Genomic DNA, 26,808 nt, shown 5'->3' on the forward strand with positions numbered 1-26,808 from the left:
TATAACTAAGGGAGTTTTAAAGTCACTTTGGGAAAAAATCTTGATTTTTAGAGCTTTAGGAATTTAGGGACTGTGGATAAGGGTCCAGGGACCTGTCACAAGGCTGAAAAGAGGAGGTGAGATATCCACAAAGCCTTGTCACCATGTGACATTGGCCATAGAAGCTGTGTTTTCCTGCTGGAGCCACTAGGAGCCTGTAGAGTATCTTGTAAGTTGGTTTCTTGAGCTGATCTCCACCGTCAGATTAAAGCCTGATGGCTGAGATTCCTCCAAAGTAGAGACCAGAATGGGGAGATGGGAGTCCTCACTGAGCAGTGCAGGAGCCCTAAGAGGAGAAAGTTGGGGACCCATAAAAGAATATAGCTGTATTTGCAAGTGAGAGAAGATAGGCTTTAATCCCTGAGCTGTCCCTGTCTTTTACTATTTCTCTCTGTACAGTGGCCTCTGGCTTCTGGATAAGGTGAAGACATGCTTGGAACCCTTTCACATTCACTCCCAGTCTTACAGCCCTGGTTTACCTACCAAATTTCTAACTCCTACTCTGCTCTTTTTTTCATCTCTTTTGACTCCACTCCTCATTTTTCCCTTGTCTTAGGTGACCTTTTGATCTCCCCCCATCAGGAAGAAGAGGAGTCTACACTGGCTGTGTCATCACCTCCTGCCTCTCCTGTCTCCACCATTCAAATGTCACCGCAGCCCACAAAGGCAGGCACACTTCCTGCCCAACACTGTTTTCAAGAGGTCATTGCCAGGAAAGGTGAGTCAGCGTATAAAGGGAAATGTTGAATGGGGGAGTCTCAGAGGACACAGAACAACACATCCAAATGGCTGTCCGCTGCAAAGAACAGGAAGGATTAAGGAAATATGGAAACAAAGGTGGTGCTGGGGGGCAGGTCAGAGTCAAGGAACTTTTTCTTCTCTCCCGTCTCCCCGTGTGTGTGCAGTCCTGACTCAGGTCTTACCAGATAGGAAGATGAAGCTGAGGAAAACCCTAAGCGGAGGAAATCTCAAAACAAAACCACACGGTGAGTCCTCATAACCATTTTCTCAAACTTCCCCTCCCCCCGTGCTTTCTAACTACACTTATTTTTTTGATATATTTGAATTTAGAGGAAATAGGCTGAGGGCAGCCACTTGCATCCTCTATTTATTCAACCCCATAGCGTCCCTGCCCTTCCCTGTTTTGTTTGTTGTTGTTTGTTTTTATTTTTATTTATTTACTTATTTTGCTTTTCCCCTTCTTAAATAGATCCAAATACATGCCAAAATTATTCTTTCACAAACTTTCCTTGTTCTTCAGCACAAGAAAGGGGCAAGGTGCTGAATGAGAATAAGACTTCCTCCCACTTCATTCATCCCATATCTAATGAGCTTTTCCTGTGAGTACTCTTCTACTGTTTATTCTTAATTTGGAAAGATAGTGCTCTCTCTTCCTCTCTGCTTCTCTTCTTCTCACTTCTGACCTACCTTCCCTCCAACCCTTCTGCCAGACTCAGTAGGACCTTCATCCTACCTGGCAAAGCAGAAGTGACTAGTATGAGCTGACTGAATCTCTAAAAAGATATAGAGAAAGTGAAAGAAGGGCCCCAAAAGAAAAAGAAGAGGAAAAAGAGACAGAGAAAAGAAGGGGAAAAATAAAGCAGAAGGGGGAAAAGGGGGAAAGAGGGGCGGGGGGCAAGATACAAAGCAAAACGAAAATGGGAAGAAAAAGAGTCAGGAAGGGCCAGGAGAAAGTGCAGTCCTCGCCCCAGCCTGCTTGACGTACGCCTCTGCACCACCTGTCTGCAGACCCCTGAGCCTAGGCTCTGTGTTTCCAGGTTCAGGGTAAGAGACATGGTCCACGTGGTTTTCTAGACACAGTCACAAACACAATCATTTTAATTGCATCCTCAACGCAGAAGTGTAGGTGTGCAAAGTCCAGGGTCTCAAGGGATTGCTGTAGAGGCTTGAGGTGGATAGCAGGGAAGAATATGGGAAACAGAGGCATTAAGTAAACTCTGTCAGTTCACACTCAAAGGCACACTCAGACACGGAACAGACTAACAACCAGGGCCACAAGAAGGACTTACTTATCCCCTTCCAGGACAGAGATTGGAGAGGAGAAATAGAGTACTCAGAGAAGCTGGGCATCATTACGCTCTTTAGCACCTCTAATTCCAGGAATAAAATGCAAATTGGATGACCCCTAAGGCAAAGAAGAATGACATTTTCAGAAGATGATGATAAAGAATAATTCATCCTCTCCTCCTAGAAACTTCTCTGCCAGATTACCTAAGAGGAGGAGTGCAACTTGAGAAGTGGAAGTGGAAAAGGAAAAGGAAGAGAATAAGGTAAAAGAGAAAGAAGTGGATGAGTGGCTTCACTGTATAGATGTTAACTGGAGGTTCATGGCATTGCAGGTTATGATGATGACCCTTTCCATAATGAAAGTCATATAATTGCATTTAGGAGTGACCTGGCCAGGTTTGGACAACTTGCAGAATGTTAAATCAAAGGGACGGGGGCTTCTGTGACATTTGGCCCCTTTGAGGTCACAGGCAACCACAGGACTGCTACAGACAGCTTTGACTGTGTTGAGATTCTCGTGGATGAACGTGTACTCCGTTATGCAGCTGCGATTGTGCTCCTTCATCTTGTTTGCCATCATGGTATTGCATTCCCTGGCCTCTAAGCCAAGCCTAAGATCTTCTTTGTTGCTCCGCAAGAGAGTCTTATCTCTGAGCACCCTGTTTCCTCCGACCTCATCTTCACTGGAGATGTTATCTTCTGGCCAGCCAGGTTCCCCTGTCCCATTGTTGCTGAGCACTAGGCTTTCTGTGGTTTGCATGCCCTTTCCCTCCTCAGTGGCCTCGACCTTGTCCTGTGAGTCACTGGACCAAAACTGGTTCAGTGGCTGATCACTATCCTCCAGGACCACTGAGGCCATGTGAAGCCCCAGCCCCAGGCCCAGGCCCAGGCCCAGCAGCAGCAGCAGCAGCATGAAAAAGATTTGTACCAGAGTCAGCTTCATTTTACCTGGAAGGGAAGAGGGAAATAGAAGGATATGATGTTGAGATGAAAACTGGCACCAATGGAGACTGTGCCCTCCCTAAGCCCTACATTGGCTTTGGGGTCTCCCCTTGCTTTTCCACATGGCTCCACCTCCCAAAACAGTAATCTTTTGTCTTTCTCTTCCCATTTCCCTTCCCTCCCACCCTACTCCCGGTTTTCCTGTTAGTGTATAAGGCAGATCCTGAAGATTGGGAAGGTGACCAGGAAAAGCAGTTCTGAAATTGGTTTACAGATGAGGACTAAGTGAGGAAGGCTGGCACCAATGATTCTTAAATAATCAAATTCTTAATCAAGTAATTAACTTGACTTTTGCTCATTACTATTATTTTTTTCCCCAAAAAGATAAAAAAAAAATTCTTGTGTTGTGGTACACACCAGTAATCCCACTGACTTGGGAGACTGAGGCAAGAGAATCACAAGTTCAAGGCCAGCCTCAGTAACTGAGTGAGGCCCTAAGCAACTTAGGGAGACCTTGTCTCAAAATAAAAAATAAAAAGGGTTTGGGGTATGGCTCAGAGGTGAAGCACCCCTGGGTTCAATCCCCAGGACCAAAAAAAAAAAAAAAAAAAGAAAGAAAAATGAATACAAAAAGTACTGTAGTCTATTTAACTGAGACTGGAGGGAAGATGTCCAGTCTCAATCTTTCATTCTTACTAAAGTTACATCTTGTCATATCAGATTCCTTCCTCTGTGAAAGACCGCCTAGTACCTAGGTATTCCTGCTGATTTGTACTTTCAGGGAAGAAATGGAATAAGAATGAAAACACACACGAGAAAACAAACAACCGACCTGCTGGAGCTTCCTTACTAATAAAGATCTTAATGAGAGCTGAAACAATGAGAGTATCTTTGTTTTGCTAGGTCAGTATCACCCCCTATCAAAGAGAGACCTTCTCTACAAGGAAAAAAAAAAAAATGCTATAGTGAACATTATTGAGACAGTTGAAAAAATTAGAATATAGTTTGTGCAGTAGCTGGTAATATTATTATTTCAGTGTTTCATATAATAAATTTTAAAATTAAATTCAGATTATTTAAGAGAATATCCTTTCTCTTAGAAAATATACACTGAAATATAACGTATACATGAATTAAGTGCATGCTTATAGGGAAAAAAGAAAATTATAAAAAACTTGAGAAAAAAGAATTTTAAATAATGTTTCTGAATAAAAAACATTGAGAAGTTATTATTGCAACTTTTCTGTAAAGATAAAAATGTTTCCATAATTTTTTTAGTTAAAAAAAAAAATAGAATTTCTCATGTTGTTCCCTCAGGTACACAATACAGTGACTTACATACACTCCTAAGTAGCTTCAGAGATTCTTGTATCTTCCAGTTCCTCAAATTCTTTCCTCCCAGGGTTTTCTTCTCTGTGATCAGTGACCTGGATGCTGGTCTGCATAAAAACGGTTGTCTCCTATGGTTCCTGTGCTCTTAAACACAGAATGATTTCTTAAACCACTCCTCCTTCCTCTCCCCCAACCCAACACTAAACAATTACGCTCAGTCAATTTGCCTTTCCGCTCCCTCAAACACTTTGAAGTAAGGTTATTTGAGCAATAAGACAGATCCAGACTTCCAGGACAGGAAATGTCTCCAACCTGAAAAAGTCCAGACAGTTTTATTTTATCAATCCATTGTTCCACTCCTGAATTGCACCCACTTACTTGCGGTTTATACCAGTCTGACCTCTTGCATGAATTTCAAACCTAGTTGTCTTTTAAGTTACGTTCTTTGTCCTTTATTTGGGCCATCTCTCCAACATGGTTATTTTATTTTTTACATTTTACAATGGTATCATGACTTGATTTGAAGATTTGGAGTACTTGAGTCAATTGTAAACATTCACATACCTTTCTTTGCCTATACCTTTACCCAGCCCTTCATTCCACTCCTCTTTCCATCCTCCAATCATTAGCCATGTGCCCATAGCAACACCTAGATTTTACAAATCTGATTAATTAGCCCTAGATAAGAGATTATCCAAAGCACCACTATCGTTATTAATCCCTACAGGCTGGATGAATAAAGCCAGGAAAGTTACAATGTGGTTGCTAAGATTATCTTCTTTAGCAAACATTGACATCATGATACAATATTGTTAAATGTACTCTGGAGCACTAAAATGAAATGAAAGCACTAAAAAAAAAAAATCCTCTCTAGACATAAACAAGGCTTCTTAGGAATATGTTTTCCATAGTCATTCAGACAGGAGCTTTCAAATGGTGATTTGCAAAACACTTCTATAATCCACACGGTCAACTAGGTTGACTTTCTGGAGTGCCAATTTTGATAACAGAACAACTAAGCAATCTTGAAACTTGCTATGTGTGAGGAACTTGCTACATTTCACCCTCACAATTTGCTTGTGCTGTCCCTCTTAGGTGTCTATTCTGCCCATTCACTCTGGCAAATTCTCTTTTCAACAGAAAGGGAAATGGAGAATCCTCTACTGAGCCCAGCAACAGTCTAGGGTCAGCAGGGACAATATATTCAGTTACAGGCTTCACCGGCTTCTTTATTACTGGGGTGTTCTGGTTACTACTAGAGATCATTTGAAACCAACCTTTAATTGAATATGAAGAAAGGAACTAAGTCTGTGGTCTAAGAATAAACTTTAGACTTAACGTATGTTTTACTTGTGATTGTGGTTATTGTTTTTTTGTTTTATTTCCCCTAGGCAACAGTTTTCTCATCTTCTAAATTTGGAGTGTAGTAGCACTTATGTCACAGGGCTATTGTAAATATTACATAAGATGCTGAAGGCTAAATGTGTTAGCTTTTGTTGTTGTTCTTGCTATTTCACGGCAATTACCAACATATGCTAATTGCCCATACAATCAATACCATTTTCCTGTTTAGAAATAGCTAAGGACTAAGGACCAATAGCTACAGAATAAGAACCAACACCACACTAAATATTGCTACAAACACTGCTCACTGCTTCTCCTACAAGTGTCTATTAATATCCTAGACTATCAGAGAAGGAAGTAAGATTCGTATAGATTGACTCTCTGTTTTACAAATAAAGTGACTCAAAGAGATTGTTGTCTCAGATGCTACAGATGAATAATGGTAGTTCTGATGACAAAATCCTTGACTTCTAGTCAGATATAAAAAATGTATGATTGATTGATTGATGTAGAGATAGGAGAGACATCCGGATTAGAAAACTGATAATCCATTTAAGACTTTGATTCTAAATGTGCTATTTCTCATTGTACTGGGATCACTGAGAGATGGGAAACAACTGAGATGATCCCCATGAATCCCTTAGCTTACTCCCTGTAGAGTTTTCAGGTTGCATCAGAGAGAGGGAGAACCCAGCTAGAGACTCAGTCTCCTTGAGTTGAGGAGACAGAATTGGGGGTCCAAGAAGGCCAGGTTAACCTGAGTTCACAGGGTTCCAAAGGGGGCAGAGATGCAGAGAGAACTTCAGAGCTCTGGATTGGTGAGAAAGACCCCTGTGCATCTGTCAGAAAGGCTAAAATTGAAAAACCAGTGATAATGACAAACTCTGACCAGGATGCAAGGGAACCAGATCTCACAAACATTTCTGGTAGGAATATAAAATTTTATCATTACTCTGGAAAACAACTTGGTAGATTCTTAAAACACGAAATTTGTATTTATTATACAGTCTAGAAATTGCACTCTTGGATGTTTAAACTAGGACAATTAAAATGTAAGTGTACAAAAAAATTGTACATAAATAAAATGGCAGTTTTATGCATATTAACCAACAACTGAGAACAACTCAAATGTCCTCCAGTAGGGAAAGGATCAAGCAAACTTTAGTATGTGTATACCACAGAATACTACTCAGCAATAAAAAGATTGAATCATTGATAAATGCAGCAGACTGGAAGGTATCAAGGGCACTTATAATGAGTGAAAAAAAAATTAGATTGTAACAAAAACAGCAGGGTACCGGCATAAAACAGACTCACAGACCAAAGCAATAGAATAGAGGACACAGAATAAACCCATACAGCTACAGTCATTTGATTCTTGACAAAGATGTCAAAAATATATATTGGAGAAAAGACAGCCTTTTTAACAAAAGGTGCTAGGAAAATTGAATATCCATATGTTGACTGAAACTAGATTCTTATCTTCTACCCCATATAAAAATTGACTCAAAGTGGATCAAAGACCTGAGTATAAGACCTGAAACTCTGAAACTACTAAAAGAAAACATAGAGAAAATCCTTCAGGAGATAGGCACAGGTAACAACTCTTGAATAGGACTCCTATAGCTCAGGAAACAGTAACAAGAATCAGCTAACGAATTGCATCAAGTTAAGAACTTCTGCATAGCAAAGGAAATAGCAGAACAAAGAGACAGCATACAGAATGAGAGTTTCTCTTCTAACAGAGACTTGATAACTAAAATATATGAAGAATTCAAATTTTAGCATCAAAGAAAAAACTCAATCAATAAATGGATGAATGAAATAAACAGACACTTCTCCAAAGAAGAAATGCCAAGGGTCAATAATTATACAAAAAATGTTCAACATCTTTGGCAATCAAGGAAATGCAAAAATCAAAATTACACTGAGATTCTATCTCACCCCAGTCAGAATGATTATCATCAAAATACAAAAACTAGGGCTAGGGAATTCGTGTGTGAGGCCCTGGGTTCAGTCCTCAGCACTGCAAAAACAAACAAACAAACAAAAACACAATACCTTCTGGAAAGTTGGAGGGAGAGGGAAGGAACACTTACACACAGCAGGCATGTAAATTAGTACAAATTATCACAGCTACTATGGAAATCAGTGTGGAAGTTCCTCAACTAAAAATAGAACTACATATGACCCATTTATATTGATTCTCAGGATACACTTGAAGGAATGAGAGTCCTCATGCTATAGACATACCTGCATACCCAAGTTTATGCTGACATAATTCACAACAGATAACTTATGGAATCAGTCTAGGTGCACCTCAACAGAAAAATAGATAAAGAAAATGTGGCATACATACACAATGCAGTATCATCCCATCAAAAAGAACAAAATTATATCATTTGCAGAAAAATGGATGGAAAGAGCATCATGTTAAGCAAAATAAACCAGACTCAGAAAGCTAAGTAATCAAAGGTTTGCTCTCATGTGGAATCTAGAGGGGAAAAAAGCCAGGGAGGCAGGGGGAATAGCAGGGAGACTTAGGAGGAAAGAGATGGGGGAGAGGAGGAAGAAGAAGAGATAAAGGTGGGGAGGGTGGCAATGATCCAAGTACAGTGTGTGCATGTACAAATATGAGATAATCATCCCATTATTTTATATATTTAATACGTACTAATGAAAAATGAAAAAGGGCTGGAGATGTAGCTTAGTGGTAGAGTGCCTCTGGGCTCAATCATCAGTTCCTCAATACCCCGGGTTCAATCCACAGTACAAAAAATAATAACAACACACACACACACACACACACACACACACACACACACACACACACACATGTATATAAATGGTATGGTGCCAGGCACAGTGGCTCACACATGTAATGCCAATAACTCAGGAGGCTGAGATAGGAGAAGCAAGTTCAAGGGCAACCTCAGCAACTTAGCAAGGCCCTAAGCAACTTACTGAGACCCTGTCTCTAAAAACAAAACAAAGCAAAAATGCATGTACTGTATGATTGCTTTTATATAATATGGAAAACAGATTAGAGGCTGTCAATAGTTAGGATGGTGAGGGTGGGAACATAGGTGTGACCATACAGATGTATCACAAAGGAGTTCTTTGTGGTGATGAAATAGATCTGTATCTTCTCCAGTTTTTTATTTGTGTGTTTAGCAGCACTGGGAATTAAACCCAGGGTCTTGGGCACTCTAGGCAAGAGCTCTACCACTGAGTTGTATCCCCAATCTATAGATCTTTCTCTTGATTGAGTGATGGTTGCATGAATCAACACATGTAATAAAATTACACGTTATGGTAACTTCAATTTCCCAGTTTTATATTGCACTGTAGTTAGGTAAGATGTAACCACTGGGGGAAACATGGGACCTCTGTGTGCTATTTTGCAACTTTCCATGAATCCATAATTATTTCAAAATAAAAATGTTTTGGCTGGGAATGCAGCTCAGTAGTAGAATGTGTGCCTAGTATTCATGAGACTCTGGATTCAATTCCCTTCACTACAATAAATAAATACAAATTACAATTTGAGCTGTCACAAAATAGCCAAATGTAGTAGAGTCTGCAGTTCAGAAAAGTCTGGGAGACATCAGGTATCTAAAGTTGTGAAACTAGATGAAAATGAAGAGAAGGATTTTCTTTTTTCACTTTGTTGTTTGTTTGTTTTGTGGTGCTGGTGAATGGAACCAAGGGCTTCATGATGCTGGGTAAGCTCTCTCCCCATGATATGTACCCCAGTCTTTGTGTTTTTAAGATGGGAAAAACTAACAACTTGTTTGTTGATACTAAAGTTCTAATAGAGAGGAAAAACTGATAATGCAGAAGAGAAAGGAGGAATTTGTTTGGGCAATGATGAGTGCTCATACTCAGAATGAATTGTCTGGGTTTATGCATGTGGATGTGCTGTTTTCTATTAATTATACTTCTGGATAGTAAAGGAGACATACAACATGTTTGCTATGAAAGGTCAGATCCGGTGACATGGTTGAGAACCACTGGTTAAAAGAATCAGTAAATGCAGAGGTCTGGCTACACAGTGCATGCATTATTTTTTCCTTCATTCTGCAATTGTGGTTGCTCCTGTCCATTAATAGTTGATTAGCTCTAAGAATCAACCTTGGTCTTAGGCTAGAAATTCTGTAGCTATGAGGAGTCTCTTGACATAGGAGACATGGGAACAGGAGAAGGGGGAAATGCTGAACAATGTTTTTATAAATCCACTCTGGTGTAGGTCCCAAATAAGCTGTTATCTTCTTTTCCAGGGTTTTTGTCACTCATATGCCCACTAGATTCTCGGGGGCTTTTTTTTTTTTTTTTTTTCCCAGAGATGGCATATTACTTGGGATGACCCAACATCTAAACACCATCCTCCATCAGGTTTCCAGAGTGCTCAATAGTGTGCAGAACATAGTGTCACTTTCCCCTGACTCATCAACACAAAGGGACCTGGCCTATTAAAGATATTCAGCAGATGTCTTGATAGTAAGCACTTAGAACATTATGTAGTGAAACACTTATAGGTCCGCTGGTTATGCCCTACTCAAGGGTGACCAGCAAAGAGGAAGAGACTTAAAACCTCACCTGTACTTTGCAAAGGAAACTGGGCAAACTGGCACAGAGTTGACTTCATCCAGAGGAAGAGAACTTTCTTCTCATTCATGCAAAGGTGCTGTTTCTGGGGACTAAATGGATGACTTTACAATTGAGTTCATTTCACATAAGTGACCTCATGTGGCTCTCACAGCTTCTCTTCCAGATAAGAAGACCTCCTCCTTTATAGTAAAAGTGAAGCCTCAAGATGTTAAGTGACTTGCCGAAAGTTATCTAGGTAGTGGGTGGTGGGGCAGAAATAGACCCCTGATTTGCTAACTCTACCTATTGTGCCCTCTCTTATATCACCTGTGTAGTGAACTGGTTTTAGTTGAAGTTATTTCCTCATGGATCTAGAGAACAACTGGTTTCCACTGATGCCAAATCTTGAATATATAAGATGGATATTTTCAGTTTTTAAGAATCATAACAGCTGGGCAGGTGGCACAGATCTGTAATTCCAGTCACTTGGGAGGCTGAGGCAGGAAGATTGCAAGTTCAAAGCCAGTCTCAGCAAAAGTGAGGTGCTTAACAACTCAGTGAGACCCTGTCTCTAAATAAAATATGAAATAGGGCTGGGGATGTGGCTCAGTGGTTGAATGCCCCTGAGTTCAATCCCCGGTACTCCCCACTCACCCCCCCAAAAAAAGAATCATAACAGGCCAGACATGGTGGTGCATGCCTGTAATCCCAGCAGTTTGGGAGGTTGAGGTAGAAGGATTGCTAGTTCAAAGCCAGCCTCAGCAATTTAGTAAGGCCCTAAGCAACTCAGGGAGAACTTCTCTCTAAATAAAACAAAAAGGGGCTGGGGATGTGGCTTAGTTGTTAAACACCCCTTGGTTCATTCCCCGGTACCATAAAAAAAAAAAAAAAAAAAAGAATCATAACATCCAGGCGTGGTGGTACATACTTGTAATTCCAGTAACTCAGGAAGCTGAGGCAGTTGGACTGCAAGTTCAAAGCTAATCTCAGTAATTTAGCAAGGCCCTTTCTCAAAGTAAAAGGGCTGGGGATGTTACTCAGTGGTGAAGGGCCCCTGGGTTCAATCTCCAGTATCAAAAATAAATTAAATAAATAAGTAAACCATTACAATTCACATTTGTAAAATAAACACGCAAACCTGCTCCCATTCCATAGAACCCAAGTCTTCTACCCTCTGCCAATTCTTTCGTTCTGTTAATCCTTTTATTACCCTCTCTAATCATTGCAGCTCCTCTCTGTGCTGGGTTTTTACCTGTTCAGGCCCTGCATAGTCCTGGTCCATCTGATGGACTATTCTCTAAAGATGTTATTTCACTGCTTTTGTTCTTCATACATGAGTGAATTTGGCAGCTTCTATAGTGTTGAAGGAGTTGTGCTTAATAACATATGAACAATAAAACAGACCACAACCCGCCCACTCTGGTGTAACAGGTACTTCCAGAACCAATAAAGCCTACAGAGGAAACTCCCAGAGATGTCATCTGATAATGCAGTAGAGAAAGAAGCCTATTCATCAAACCTATGATCCCCTCTTGCAAAGAAGTTCTCTGCTTCTCAAAGTGTAGACCACCTCACTGGCATTCTGGGTGAATCCTCTATAAATATTATTTCCATCTTTTTAAATAATATTTTAATTATTATTTTAATTACTGAATAGAGTTAAGTAATATTTGCTGCCTTTTAAAAAAATAGGCTTAATTGTCTTTAGAGATATTTTTGTGTAAAAACTTTTTTGAAATGGCTTATTAAATTGTATATGCCAAAGAAACAAATTTCTTTAAAAGTTGCATTATTTATTTATTCATTTTGGTACTGGGAATTGAACCCAGAGGTTCTTAACTATTGAGCTACATCCCAGCACTTTACATGTTTTTTTATTTTGAGACAGAGTCATACTAAGTTAACTAGGACTTCTCTAAGTTGCTGAGACTGGCTTTGAACTTGTAATCCTTCTGCCTCAGCCTCCTGAGCTGCTGGGATTACAGGTGTGCACCTTGGCACCTGGCAAAAGTTGCATTATTTTAATATGTACTTTTCATAACCTTTCACATTTGAAAATTATCAGTAATAAGTTAACTACTGTCATTTTAAGACTCTGTCACTTACAGGTTAGTTTTTGGTTTTCTCTAAGGTTTCTCTGAAGGTTTTGCTATGAACTACAGGCCAGAGTTTTTGTCTTCTATATTGTAGGACAATCTCAGAGCCTCAGGGAAAAGAACAGCATCAGATACTTCAGACTATTGACCCTTTAAAGCTCACACTTGGATATGGTCTTTTGAGTTAACACCTCTTAGACAACTTTTAGACACAACCAGCAGCTGACAAGATTTCCAGAACTTTTTAGTCAGACATCTCCATGAGGCTGTTAACTCCAGAATTAATTATCTAAAACTGAATGAACTAATATACAAAATTTATAGTTATTTGATTAGAAAATTATTTCAGCTGGGCATAGTGGCACACACCTATTCCTCAGAGACTGAGTCAGGAGAATCTCAAACTCAAGGCCAGGCACAGCAATTTAGCAAGGCCCTAAGAAACTGAGCAAGACCCTATTTCAAAATAAAAAAATAAAAAAGGGCTTGGCATTGTAACTCAGTGGTAAAGCACCCCAGGTTGGATTCCCAATAGTCCAGTCTGATATTCCTTACAAAAGCTTATAGGAAGAAGTTCATTTTGTGACCTGGTGAATATTACATGGGTCTAGATTAACAAGGCACGTAGAAGGAGGTCTACGTGGAAAGTGAACACTCCTGATCACCTGTGGAAATAAGCAGGCCAAATTTTCAGTGTTACCCTTTTACTCCCTGCCTCCTTTCCCAGTGAACTTAGAATTTCTTATTCTCTTTTTCTTCTTGTCCTCGGTGCCAAACACAGTATCTACAACAAAGAGGAAATTCAACAGTATTTATTAGGACAAAAAAATGTCAGGTTATGAATTAGCACTTGCCTGTGATTCTAACCATGAGGCAGCAACCGGGCTGAACTCACCGTGCCTGGTTTCCTCTGCCCAGCCTCCAGCTATAACACGAGGGAGGCAGAGGATCTGTTAAAAACAAACTCCCACCTACCTTTAAAATATCCCAGTCATGAATAACAAAAATAATAAAGTAAGGAGAGAAGAAACAAGATGGACAAATTGTTATTCTTGAAATTGTGTGTGATGGGAACTTGAGGTTTAATTATACTATTCTAGTTCAGCACGATTAAAAAATCCTGTAATTACACACACACACACACAAGATAGACTTTGAAGGGGAAGGAAATTATAAAAAGGAAGTCTGTGGGCTTTGAGAGGAAGGAAGAGATGGATTGATGAGTTCAGCAGTTTTTTGGATTTTTTTTGCAGCCAGTAATTCAAACCACACCCTGCCATATCTGATTTTTCCTTCTGTTCTGGGAGTGTATCTGCAAAACACTACAGGTTTCAAGGAAGAGAGAGCCAAGGGAATGCCCAAGGACACTGTTTCACTCAGGGTGTTGAGAAGTCAGCCCCATCCCACACTAGACCTTTAGCTGGGTGCTCCTGGGTCTGAGACAGCCAGGTGGAGATGGAATGGAACAGAATGGAATGCTCTAAGAGCTGAGGTGGAGACTGGGAGTCCAGGGAGAAACACCAAGCACTGGGCCCTCAAGTCCTCTATTTGTCCTCCTTTACTTACAACAGTGAGGTGACATCAGGAACAAGTGAAGTTGGCCTGGCTCTGGGAGGTAGGAAGGAGGAGGTAGAATGAACTGAGCTCATTTGCACTGGACTACAAATATTACCTCAGATCACCCTCCCATCTCCACAGTTATACACAGAGCCAACCTCACTGTAAACACAGATAAAAATCACCTGATGCCATAATATTCTTGAGGTTTCTTCCAATCACACTCCACAAAAATTTATCACAATGTTTAAGATTTGACCAGCTGGATGACATTCCTGTAATATTCACCATTTTTTTTCTTCTTTTTTTGCAGTGCTGGGGATCGAACCCAGGGCCTTGTGCTTACAAGGCAAGCACTCTACCGACTGAGCTATCTCCCCAGCCCCAACATTCATCTTTTTACCCCACTTTATTATTTCATGAAATGACTTCTGAAACAGCTGACGTGCTTCACTGTGGTTGCAGTCAATATCAATTTAGTCTAATTTCATGTAACAAATCATTGCTCCTGGGATATGAAAAGATATAAGAACTAGCACTTATAAAATGCCTACTGTTAGGGAATTGGGTTAAACACTTTATTCACATTATCTCATCCAGTCCCGATGCTGTGAGGTCTTGCATGTTATATCCTCATTTTATAAATGTGGAAATAGAGCATTAGGAATCTTAAGAAAAACACTCAAGATCATCCTGCTGGTAAATGATGGAGTCAGCATTTGAACTCGGATGGGTCTTACTGAAAATCTGTTTTTGGAAGTCTGGTGTAGATAGGAAAAATGTAAGGAGATCTGAAGATAGACTGTCAGGGGAACCCCTCAGTAAGGAATGCTGGGCATACCCCAAAGCACATGATAGTACTGAACAGTAGGAGTGAGAATTGAGAAGGAAAAGAACACTGATAAAGAAGTGTCTGTGGACTGGGAATGTACTCAGTGGTGGAGACCTTGCCTAGCGTGCACAAGGTCTGAGGCTCAGTCCCCTGGGAGAGATGAAGGCAAGGAGGGAGAAGAAAAAGGAAAGGTGGTGGATAGGTCATAGAAACATGATGCTTTAGAATAACCACAAAATGCTGAAACAGTGAACCTACGTCACAGAAAAAGGGCCGAACTTTCATACAATTGTCAGTACATGATATTTCAACTTGAGGTAGTAGCCAAACAAGTTTTAGTGGAAACATTTAATCCAATTGGCAAAAAGCCTCTGAAGTCAAAAGAAGATCCACCAGCTAAACTGGTAGCTTCTAATCTTTTAAACACCAAGGACCCTTTTTAGTTCTCTAAGCCCCCAAGGGTCCCTACAACCTACATTCTTCAGTTTCAATTATTTCTCCTGCTTAGACTGAAAGGAGATAACAAAGGCATCCAATGAAGGCCAGATAGCCACTCAGAAAGGATCTCAAGAGGTGGAGGTAGCCTGGTTCCCCAAGCCACACTGGCTCCTATCCTCAGCTCACCGGTCCACACTTGACTAGACAACAGCTTCTCAGTTTCATGAGATTGACTCACACCAACCACTTCCAAAATAAAACTACAAACAAGAGCCACATTGAAAAATATGTGCAGTGAAAAATAAACCTGCTCCACCCATTCTTTCTCTGACTCAAGTGGAGGCAAAACTATGAAGAGTTGTTTACTTGGTGAGTAGAAGAGATGAGTAAAGTGGTTCGTTCAGGAAAGGATGAAGTTGGGGAAACATTTCTGACTTGGAATTAAGAACTGAGTCACTGTGGTGGGGCATGATAGTCCACACCTGCAATCCCAGCCTATGGGAGGCTGAAGCTGGAGGATTGCAAATTCCAGAACAGCCTTGAAAAGGTAATAAGACTCTCTTGAAGTAAAAAGGACTTGGGGGGCATAGCTCAGTGGTAAAGCACTCCTGGGTTCAGTATTAAGTACGAGAGAGAGAGAGAGAGAGAGAGAGAGAGAGAGAGAGAGAGAGAGAGAGAGAAAAAAGAGAGAGAGAGAGAGAGAGAGAGAGAGAGAGAGAGAGAGAGAGAGAGAAAAAGAGAGAGAGAGAGAGAGAGAGAGAGAGAGAGAGAGAGAGAGAGAGAGAGAGAGAGAGAGAGGGAACTGAGCCACTGTCAATCCTGAGCAGTGGTGGTTTAGTAGGAAACAATTCCTAAAATACAGACTTTCCCTTTCTGAAAGAAGCAAGATACAATTTGCTTAGGTAGATCCATGATGCTTAGGTTGTGTGGAATCTACAATTGCTATATTTCCTGAAGCTTGGATTTTGTTCCCCATAGCTAGAATCTGTGGGTTTATATCCTTATGACCACATTTATAGATTAAGAATTAACATCTCATTTTCTTATTTATTTATTTACAGATTGAACCCAGGGGCACTTTGCTATTGAGCCACATCCCCAGGCCTTATTTTGAAGCACAGTCTCACTAATTGGCTTAGGGCCTTGCTAAATTGCCAAAGCTAGCCTTGAACTTGTGATCCTCTGGCCTCAGCGTCCCCAGACTCTGGGATTATAGGCATGCACCACAGTGCTAGATATTTTCCCCATTTTTATTCATAATAAATAAATAAGTAAACTGTCTGAAAAAAAGTTTTTGATAAGGAGGAGAAAACTGCATTGTGGCCTCATTCAGAGTAAATATATGATTTCCATGAAGATTTCTGAAATTTAAAATTAGCTCACAGACTTTCATTTTTCACATTTTGAGATCTAGGACACTCTTAAAAGAACTGCCAACAACCATATCCAAACAAACAAAAACAGACTGCACAGGTCAAGAAGGTAGACACAGGTGTACCCCAGTATGCAAGTCAGATATTTTCCTTGCACAAAGAATCATCCCATGGGAAGAGCAACTAAGATAAAATTTCCTTATGATGGAGTTTGTTTTCTCTTCACAAAACCATCTGGTACTCTGGTCAGGTAATGATGATAGCGAAGAGAACTAGTGGTCCAAGAAGCAGAAGCTTCTTCCTATATATCCTGATAAAGATACCAGTTCAACAAGCCAGTTCTATCTGCATGATGCTTCTAAAGAGCAGGTTACAGAGCTATGAAAGGAACACCTCACCAACAAGAAACTGCCTTTTTTGAACTTTCTTGAAATCAGAGGCCAAGTTCACTTGTCTGGCAGACAATGGCACAGGAGTCAGCACCTGTTCACAGCTGTCCAGTAAATTTTGGAGAAGGAGAGAGAAGGGGAAGGAAGGAAACAGACAAGGGAGGCTATAACAATGCCTGGAGGAGAGCAGTTAAGGTGAGCTCAGCAAGAAGGAAAAATCCTAGCTCCTCAGAGACAGTCCTGTACCAGACTCCAAGGTTCCCATACTCTTTGAGAGCCTCTTTCTTATCCCCCCAATACTGCATATATGGTTACTTTAGCCAGGCTGGCCAGATACACAATGAAGGTCTACCTTCAAAGATGATAATTGGAGAAATAAGAAATGGGAAAGTATTTAGAATTCTAGTAAAACATATTGATAAGACATGACAATCTTACCGAATAGCTGACATGATGGTAATGTAGTTATGTAAGAGATGCAGTTATTCTGAGAGATGCAGCCAATGTATTCAAAAGAAAATTGACAGGCCAGGTTCGGTGGCACATGCCTGTAATCCAAGAGATTCAGGAGGCTGAGGCAGAAGGATTGCGTATTCGAAGTCAGCCTCAGCAATTTAGCAAGGCCACAAACAACTTAGTAAACCTGGTCTCAAAATAAAAAATAAAAAGGGCCTAAGGATGTAGCTCAGTGGTAAAATGCCTTTGGGTTCAATTCCTAGTACCAAAAAAGAGAGAGAGAGAGAGATCCTGAAGCATGTCTGTAGCAACTTAGTTTCAAATGACTCAGGGAAAAAAAGGAAGTACATGTGATACACTGTTAACAACTGATGAATTAGGTGAAAGGTATGGTACTGTTCTTTACACAATTCTCTCAACTTTCCTATAAATTTGAATTTTTTCTATACAAAAGATTAGGGAAAAATGGACATTAAAATTTTCCCCCAAAGTATATAAAAGCCACACAAACTGGTAATGGTGCTTATTTTGGTTGAGGGATATGGGATTCTTTTTGTTCTTGGTTATACTTTCCAATTTTTCTGCATTCATATATATTGCTTTTCTACTCACATAATATTTTTATTTAAAATTTAAGCCAGAGCAAGGACACTTTATTTCACCCCTCTGGCCTCTCTCATTGCATCAGACACCCTACTCCTGGGCCTCAGCAAAGAAAGTCTCCCACAAACCACATTTCTTAACAAGTGCTCCTATGCATATTACTCGCCCCATCAACCTGCCCCCTCCACGATTTCCTCATAAACTATTGCCCACATCAAACATGCCCCCTTTAAACTGCTCTCCTGGAACAAATGGCTTCCTTCACCAATGAATGCACCCACATGCAAAAATTCCATTCACAAACCACTCTTTCCCCAAAGTTTCTGCATAACTTATCCGGACCTGTCCTCTCTGAGTCACTGCCTCCATCCCCTGAGGTCAGGCTTGCCACACATCAAATTCCTCCTAGTGTCAGGCTAAAGATTTCTCAATTGCTAATCTGAAAGATGTTTCTTCTCTGGCTGATGAAGCAGTAAATTTCTTCCAGGTTTCCCTGAAATCTGTCACAGACCCTACTCTTCCTGCCTTTAGTGCTCCAACTCCTCAGATCCCACTTGTAAGTGGGTCAAGCAGAAGTGGACATGCATGGGTATGTAATTACTATAGTATAAAGGTACGGTATATAACCGAACCATCTTTCTTGTAAGGTTGGGAAACTCTACTATTGTTATTAGGCTTTTGCAAACATGTCCAAATGTTTCAGAAAACATGATTTGAAAAGAATTTTAGAGTCAAATTTTTCTCTCTATAGCCTTGTCCATTATTCATCTAGCTCCTGCTTCAACACATGTCACTCAGGGATTTCTTTTTTGCAGAGTCCTTCCTATTATTGAGTGGAATTTTTCTCCTGTCCTAGTCCTACCTCTCTAAAGTTGCATATATAAATTTGATCTGTCTGCTCTTCTTCTAAACAATGTTTTAAAATAATAGAAGATAGCAGCCTTAAAAAAGAATGAAATTATGGCATTTGCCAGTAAATGGATGGAACTGGAGACTATCATGCTAAGTGAAATAAGCCAATCCCCCTAAAAAACAAAGGCCAAATGTTCTCTTTGATATGTGTATGCTAACCTACAACAATGGAGGGTGGGAGGGGAAGAATAGAAATTCATTGGATTAAACAAAGGGGAATGAAGGGCAGGGAGTGGGGATAGGATAGGAAAGATAGTAGAATTAATTAGACATAACTCTTCTTTGCTCATGGATGAATACACAACCAGTGTAACTCTACATTATGTACAATCACAAGAATGGGATCCTAATTGGAATGCGTTGTACTTCATGTATGTATAATATGTCAAAATACACTCTACTGTCATGTATATCTAAAAAATAAAATAAAATAAAATAATGGGAGATAGGGTTGGGGATGTAGCTTGGTGGTAGAGCCCTTGCCTAGCATGCACAAGGCCCTGAGTTCAATCCCCAGCACCTGCTCCCACACACAGACACACACACACACACACACACACAACACACACACGAAGACAGATCATCACAACCTAGTTACGTCTCCAGCTTGTTCCCAAGCTTAACTGCCCCCGACTTCTCATATTTCCATGCATTTCCTCCTCTTATCACTACAGTAGACAAGAAGACCAAAGTCCTGAATCAGTTATTCCTGTGCCAGATGGAAAAGTCAGGACTCTTTCTCTAAGCCTCTCTTTATTCATCTAAAAAATGAAAATGAGAATAAGTGATACATATAAAATCTTTTGTAAATTGTAAAATCCTATCTAAGTACAAATTACCTGCTGTAGTTATTCACACTAGAGATATACTCTCAGCGTTACAATCTTCCTGTTTTCCATCACAAATCAAACCCTTCTCTACTTGACTTTTTTGGTAAAATTTGGTCACAAGCGTTGGGATTCAGCTTCAATTGTGCTTCTGGAATGATACTGGATGGAAGTGATTACTGCAGGGCTATCAGTCTAATTATGATGACTATAATCCAGCCTATTTCTTTAAAAAAATACTTCAACACAGCTACAGCTTCCCTCTATATTAGCCTTTCTTTCACATCTCAACCAACTTTATAATTGCTTCTTTCCCTCTTTGGCTTTGGTTTGATCACATTACCCAAATGTGTCCCCAAACTAGAACCTTTCCGGTCTCTAAGCAGAGTTTAGCACTGAAGTTCTGAGGCAAAAGAGTTGAATTTCCCCTATATTATCTTTAAAGAGTCTGCTAAAAAGTCATTACCTTGAAAGGACCATCTTACAGTTTTTTTTTTTTTTTTTTTTTCTATTTCCTAGCTCTGCTGTCATAGTTGGCTCTCAGGTCAGAACCAAGTTCCTAGTGTGGCTTCACTTTTTTCTAACCACAAAGGTCAAATCACACAGCACAGTTGTAACTGTACTATGAGCAAGCCATAGGATACTGTCAACATCAGTTAAAGATCCCACTTAACTCCGAAACTGTAGAACAGGCTAACTTGTCTTCTCCTTCATATCATACTCCAGACCTACTTGATTTTACTATGCTTCAAGATGTCTCCCATTGAGAAAGAAAGAAAGAAAGAAAGAAAGAAAGAAAGAAAGAAAGAAAGAAAGAAAGAAAGAAAGAAAGAAAGAAAGAAAAAGAAAAGAAAAGAAAGAACAAAAATAACTTTGGTGCTCTCCTTTCATGCTCAAAATAGAACCCAAACTTCTTACCATGACCTATGCCACCTGCCTACATTTCCAACCTTGTCTATCATTCCCCTGTTCTTTCCACTCTAACAACATTGGCCTTCTTGCTGTCTTTAAACTGCTAACTTCCCTCACAACTTTCATTGTTAGCTGTGACTTCTGCTTGAACAATCTTACCTCATTATTGCATTGCTCACTGTCTACTCATTCAGGCCTCTACTCAAATTCCAGCTTCTTGGGGGGACTTCCCTGGACCAACCTATTGGAAATAATTTGTCCCTTTATTACTTTCTTTTTCTTTCTTTTTTTAAAGGGTTGTATTGAATTGTTTGCATACTACAAAATTCACCCATTTCAAGTATATGGTTTGATGATTTTTTTTTTTTAGTAAATTTATTCAATTTTATTTGTTGCAACTATCACCATCAGTTGCTTTTGAAATATTTGCCTGTCTGGAATAAGATCTCTATGCCGTTTATATCAATTACCATTTCCACACTTAGCCCCAGGAAACTTTTATTTTTGTTTATTAGTACATATTAATTATATAAAATAATGGAATGATTGTGGCATATTTGTACATGCACTAACTGTACTTGGATCATTTCCACCCTCACCACCTTTATCTCTTTTCCTTCCTCCTCTCCCCATCTCTTTCCTCTTAAGTCTCCCTGCTATTCCCCCTACCCCACCTCCCTTTTTCCCCTCTAGATTCCACACATGAGAGCAAACCTTTGATACTTAGCTTTCTGAGTCTGGTTTATTGTGCTTAATATGATGCTCTTTCCACCCATTTTTCTGCAAATGATATGATTTTATTCTTTTTGATGGGATAACACTGCATTGTGTATGTATACCACATTATCTATTCTTCTGTCGAGGGGCACGTAGGCTGATTCCTGTTATCTGTTGTGAATTATGTTACCATAAACATGGGTATGCAGGTATGTCTATAGCATGAGGACTTCCATTCCTTCAAGTGTATAGTGAGTGTAAGTGGGCCATATGGTAGTTCTATTTTTAGTTGAGGAACTTCCACACTGATTTCCATAGTAGCTGTGATAATTTGTACTAATTTACATACCTACTAAGGGTGATAAATTGTACTAATTTCCATGCCAGAATGTATTGTGTGAGTTTTTTGTTTTTTTGTTTGTTTGTTTTTGCAGTGCTGAGGACTGAACCCAGGGCCTCACACACACTGGGCAAATTCTCTACCTTCGAGTTATATCCCTAGCCCTAGTTTTTGTATTTTGATGATAATCATTCTGACTGGGGTGAGATGGAATCTCAGTGTAATTTTGATTTTTGCATTTCCTTGATTGCCAAAGATGTTGAACATTTTTTGTATAATTATTGACCCTTGGCATTTCTTCTTTGGAGAAGTGTTTGTTTATTTCATTCGCCCATTTATTGATTGAGTTTTTTCTTTGATGTTGGAATTTGAATTCTTCATATATTTTAGTTACCAATCCTCTGTTGGAAGAGAACCTCTCATATTCCGTATGCTGTCTCTTTGTTCTGCTATTTCCTTTGCTATGCAGAAGTTCTTAACTTGATGTAATCCCATTTGCTGATTCTTGTTACTGTTTCCTGAGCTATAGGAGTCCTATTCAGGGAGTTGTTACCTGTGCCTATCTCCTGAAGGATTTTCTCTGTTTTCTTTTAGCAGTTTCAGTTTCAGGTCTTATACTCAGGTCTTTGATCCACTTTGAGTCAATTTTTATATGGGGTAGAAGATAAGAATCTAGTTTCAGTCAACATATGGATATCCAATTTTCCTAGCACCTTTTATTAAAAAGGCTATCTCTACATGTCTTTACTTTCTGTCTCCACATATCTTTTCTGAACATTTTATTTAAGTAGAATCATACAATACATGGTTTCTTATATCTGGATTTTTTACATAATTTTATGATTTATATGAGGTATGCCCCAAAAGCTCATTTATGAGACAATGCAAGAATTTTCAGATTTGAAATGAGTAGATTGAAGTGTAACCTTTATCAGTGGATTAACCTCTATTAGTGGACTGAAATGGATTAAGTGGGTGGTAACTGTGGGCAGGTAGGGTGTGGTTGGAGGAAGTAGGTCAGTGGGGGTGTATCTTTGGGGTTATATTTTGTCCCTAGTGAGCAGAGTGCGCACTCTCTCTCTCTTTCTCTCTGCTTCCTTATTGTCATGTCCTGAACTGCTTTCCTCCACTGCACCCTTCCACCAGAACGTTCCACTTCATCTCTGGCCCAGAGTAAGGGAGTCAACCATATGTAGACTTAGATCTCTAAAACCGTGGGCCCCAAATGAACTTTTCTTTACATTATTCTTGTCAGGTCTTTTGGTCACTGCAGTGAAAAAGCTGAAAGTGTGTTTTAAGATTCATCCATGATATAGCATGTATCAATAATTCATTCCTTTTATTGATTAATTGTATTCCATTATATGGATATATATTTTGTCTATTCAATGGCCTGTTGGACATTCAGGTTATTTTCGGGTTTTATCTATTATAAGCAATATTGCTGTGAGTGTTTCTGTGTAAGTATTTAAATGGTTATTTTGGGGTGGATAACTACAAGTAAAATTGATGAGTCATATGGCAGTTTTGTGCTCAATGTTTGAGAAACTGCCAAATTATTTTCCAAAGTGGTTACATCATTTACATTCCAACCAGTAATGAATAAAGATTTTTTGCTTCTTCACATCCTTACCGACATTTGTTGATATTTGTCTTATTTATTCTAGGGAATGGGAAGTAATATTTTACTGTAGTTTGTTTTTTAGTTGAATAAACAAGTTTATTTGTAAATTTAAGTCAATGTACATAATTGGTCTAAAATGAAAATAAAACAATCAATTTTAAAACCTTTTAGGAAGTCATTTTCTTAAAAGGAATATTTTCCTAGGACAGTAACCAAATGTAATATAACCCAACACCATCATAATTGGAAGGGCTCCAATAAGTTGGAACTGTATGCTCTTTCCCCACCGAAAGTTTACACTAAGGGTTATTGTAATATAAATGCCACCAGAAAAAGAACTTTGGTATTGATTCCTCTTGGCACAGGAGAAAAACTCAATGAAAAGCTGCAGTAATGAGTTCAGAATGTTAGTAACAAATGATTCTGATGTGAATGCACATATTTTATTCTAAAGCCCTTATATATAGAATCCCCAGGTTAGTGTTTATATTATCAGCTAGAGGATTAGTTTACATGGCATAGATTGAGAACGTATGCAAGGTATAATGTGCACAGCATTTTGCTACTATGAAAATAAGAGGAGTTTAGTTAGGAGAAAAACAACTGGACTATAAGTCATACACATTGTACTGACAAGACTCCCCACCACTTATGTTGTAAAACATTTCACTTAAAAATGTCAACACAAGCCAGGGGCAGTGGCCCAACGCCTATATAGTTCCAGCTACTCAAGAAACTGAGGCAGGGGAATTGCAAGTTTGGGGACAGCTTGAGCAACTTAGTGAGACTATTTCAGAATAAAGAATGAAAAGTGCTGGAGATATAGCTCAGGGGTAAAAAACCCCTGGGTTCTATCCCCAGTGCCACAAGGAAAAAAATAACAATAATTTTAACACTACAATATATAAAATAGCTAATATAAATACATATAGTTTATTTCATAGCTGTCAGTTTACTTTTCTTCAGTTAACCATAAGTTATATTGTGGATAAGTCTTGTATCTTTTACTTCCTGAAAGACATTCAAGTCTTGTGAGGCTCAGGTGGGAGCAGTGCTTGAGTCTTGGAATTTGGGGCCAGTCTGGGCAATATAGCAAGACCCCACCTCAAAACCAAAAAGAACAAGTCAACATTCTATCCCAAAGATACAAGGTCAGACTTAACAGTCCCAACTGTTAAACATTTGGATCAAGTCATAACCAGATTCATTGCAAAAGGACCCCATACACATGCACTTATCAACTCTAGTACCTTTATAGCAACCAAGTCAGCAGCATACAGGGACATGCATCATGAGAATAAATGTCATCCACTCTTTCTGCAAATTGTCTTTCTGGAGTAAAAGTATGAAGAGTCACTTTTCACATTCACCATCTAAGAAAATGAAATGCAAAGTACAAATGCAACAGTATAAACAGTCTATTGCCAAAAAAAAAAAAAAAGGCACAAATTAAGCCAAAGTATTTTATAGAATTTACTACAGACTTCACTTAAATTCTCTTTCCCCACACAGAGCAAGCCAGTCGGATGTCCTTGAGAACGATGGTGACTCTTGCCTTGGGAGTGGCGAGACCCAGACTGCTACTGCAGCCACTCACAACCTCCAGGTAGCTTCCCTAGCTCCCGGAGCGCACCAGTGGGGCGCTCTGAAACCTCCAGTCAGTTTTGAAATCCTGCACGATGTCCCTCACCAGCCTCTCCAAAGGAAGCCCGTATGACTAGCTCGATGGATTTCTGGTGATGACGAAATCTCTCCAAACGCCATTCCCGGAAAATCGAGGGATCGCTTTTCCTGGAAGCTTTAGCAGCCCGTCTGCTTGCTTCCAGCTATTTTCTTCCTGTGTTCTTTCTTTCTCCCTCCCCTGCCTCTCTTCCCCTTTCTTCTTCTTTTTTTGTTGTATGGGGCATCAAACCCAGGGCCTCCCTAGTTAAGGGCTCTGCCAACAAGCTACATGCCCAGTCCATTTTCTTTCAGCAAACGTCTTGGAACACTTTAGGACTTCCTGACTGTTCTGCTGTGCATTGAAAAGCCACATTCATAGAGCAAATAAAAGAGGCTCCTCTAAGTTAGGAGGGGACAAAGTGTTCTGTTCTGTTTCATTGCAATTAACTCGCTTTCCCTCCTATTTTCTTTCTTTCTTTCTTTCTTTCTTTCTTTCTTTCTTTCTTTCTTTCTTTCTTTCTTTCTTTCTTTCTTTCTCTTTCTTTCTTTCTTTCTTGTATTGGGGATTGAACTCAGGGGTGCTTTACCATTGAACTACATCCCCAGTCCTTTTTATTTTTATTTTGAGACAGGATCTCTCTAAGTTGCTGAGGCTGACTTTGAATTTGAGATCCTCCTATCTCAGCCTCCGAATCACTGGGATTATGTAAGCAAGTACCACCACACTTGCTTCCTTCTATTACTTTCTATTCCCTTGCGATGATTCTTTTTTTTTTCTTGATATTAATAATTACCTTAGATTTTTAATATTTTCATTTATTTATAGTCTGAACCCCTTAATTTAATGTAAACTCTATGATGGCAGAAACATTGTCTTGCTCCTATCTATACTCTAATACCCATATCATGTGAGTAAATGAATAAACACACCCTCCTCATGTGCTGCTCTCTCCTGCTCAGCTGCTTAGAAAGATACATTTGACAGGGGTCTTGTCTGAGACTTTTGAAAACTTCAAACTTCCGTAAGGTTTCATGAAAAAACAATAATTTGTAAGTTGTAAATTGTGATTTTTGCATATGAATATATGTATACACACATTTTTGGCATTTCTATATGAGGTTTAATACATTTTATTACTAAAAGGATGAAGTTCTGGGTTAGGGTGTATAAGCACTTGGCTAGCATGCTTGAGGCCATGAGGTTCACTCTCCAGAACCACAAAGAAAAGAAAAAAGGACAAAGTTCAAAACAAATGAGGGTTGAAAAAAATGGACAAACATAAAAATAATACAGGATTGCCAATGTTAGGACCATCTAGAACCTGAATGGCCACTATATTGACAAATGTCATTATTAGATTCAGATTAATGATAAGACCTGATGCAACATCATTTGGGTAAATTAAACAGTGTTATTTATCCTAAAAACAAGATAAAGTCAGCGTAATCAGAGAAATGAACTTATTTTCCAATTCAGACAGAAGTAGAAACATTGATTTCACTACAAGCATGCATCTTTACTGAACACTCCTAAGTAAGTGAGGAAAGTCTGTGGAAATACAATAGTCTGTCTTGATCCAGCCTAGCTGTACTCACAGGCAAGGGTAAATCTGCCCAGACCGCTTCTGTGAGCAGAGGTACCTCCTAAGTCTAATGGTTATACAATGTATCAGACTACAATACTACTGCAGATAAGCTTGTTTCCCTAAAACATCTCTCACAGAATTTCCAGGATAATAGAACTTGGTTTGAGGACATTAGAATATTGTATTGTGGAAATGTACCAAGGATCAGT

At 39.4% G+C, this 26,808-nt stretch overlaps 2 protein-coding genes and 1 long non-coding RNA gene across 13 annotated transcripts; 1 reads left to right on the forward strand and 2 right to left on the reverse strand.

Annotated features, from left to right (window-relative positions):
* On the forward strand, positions 1-25,068 carry LOC306652052 (uncharacterized protein; the record flags this gene model as incomplete). Of its 10 annotated transcripts, none has more annotated exons than XM_079125133.1 (5): positions 88-460; positions 622-757; positions 945-1,025; positions 1,301-1,379; positions 24,864-25,068. In XM_079125133.1, the coding sequence occupies exons 2-5, from the start codon at positions 685-687 to the stop codon at positions 25,066-25,068; spliced, it is 438 nt and encodes a 145-aa protein (XP_078981259.1). In that variant the 5' UTR covers positions 88-460; positions 622-684. The 10 variants fall into 10 exon arrangements, 4 of the variants coding, with proteins under 4 accessions (XP_078981259.1, XP_078981258.1, XP_078981260.1 ...); XM_079125132.1 differs by having other exon boundaries at positions 88-375; XM_079125134.1 differs by having other exon boundaries at positions 88-375; positions 626-757.
* RNASE10 (ribonuclease A family member 10 (inactive)) lies at positions 2,324-3,923 on the reverse strand. Its single transcript, XM_079125157.1, has one exon. The coding sequence runs from the start codon at positions 3,008-3,010 to the stop codon at positions 2,360-2,362; it is 651 nt and encodes a 216-aa protein (XP_078981283.1). The 5' UTR covers positions 3,011-3,923; the 3' UTR covers positions 2,324-2,359.
* On the reverse strand, positions 21,842-26,808 carry LOC306652106. 2 transcript variants are annotated; one of them, XR_013761308.1, is made up of 3 exons: positions 25,944-26,808; positions 24,602-24,724; positions 21,842-24,431 (listed from the first exon to the last, which is right to left on the reverse strand). It is a non-coding gene; the product is annotated as an uncharacterized lncRNA (long non-coding RNA). The 2 variants fall into 2 exon arrangements; XR_013761309.1 differs by lacking the exon at positions 25,944-26,808 and adding an exon at positions 25,042-25,178 and having other exon boundaries at positions 21,843-24,431.

This window comes from Sciurus vulgaris (genome assembly GCF_902686455.1).
Source record: "Sciurus vulgaris genome assembly, chromosome: 2".
NCBI classification, from domain to species: domain Eukaryota; kingdom Metazoa; phylum Chordata; class Mammalia; order Rodentia; family Sciuridae; genus Sciurus; species Sciurus vulgaris.

What these genes read in the sequence shown, in the direction of transcription:
- RNASE10 (XM_079125157.1), bottom strand. Translation starts at nt 3,010, where the DNA reads ATGAAGCTGACTCTGGTACAAATCTTTTTCATGCTGCTGCTGCTGCTG.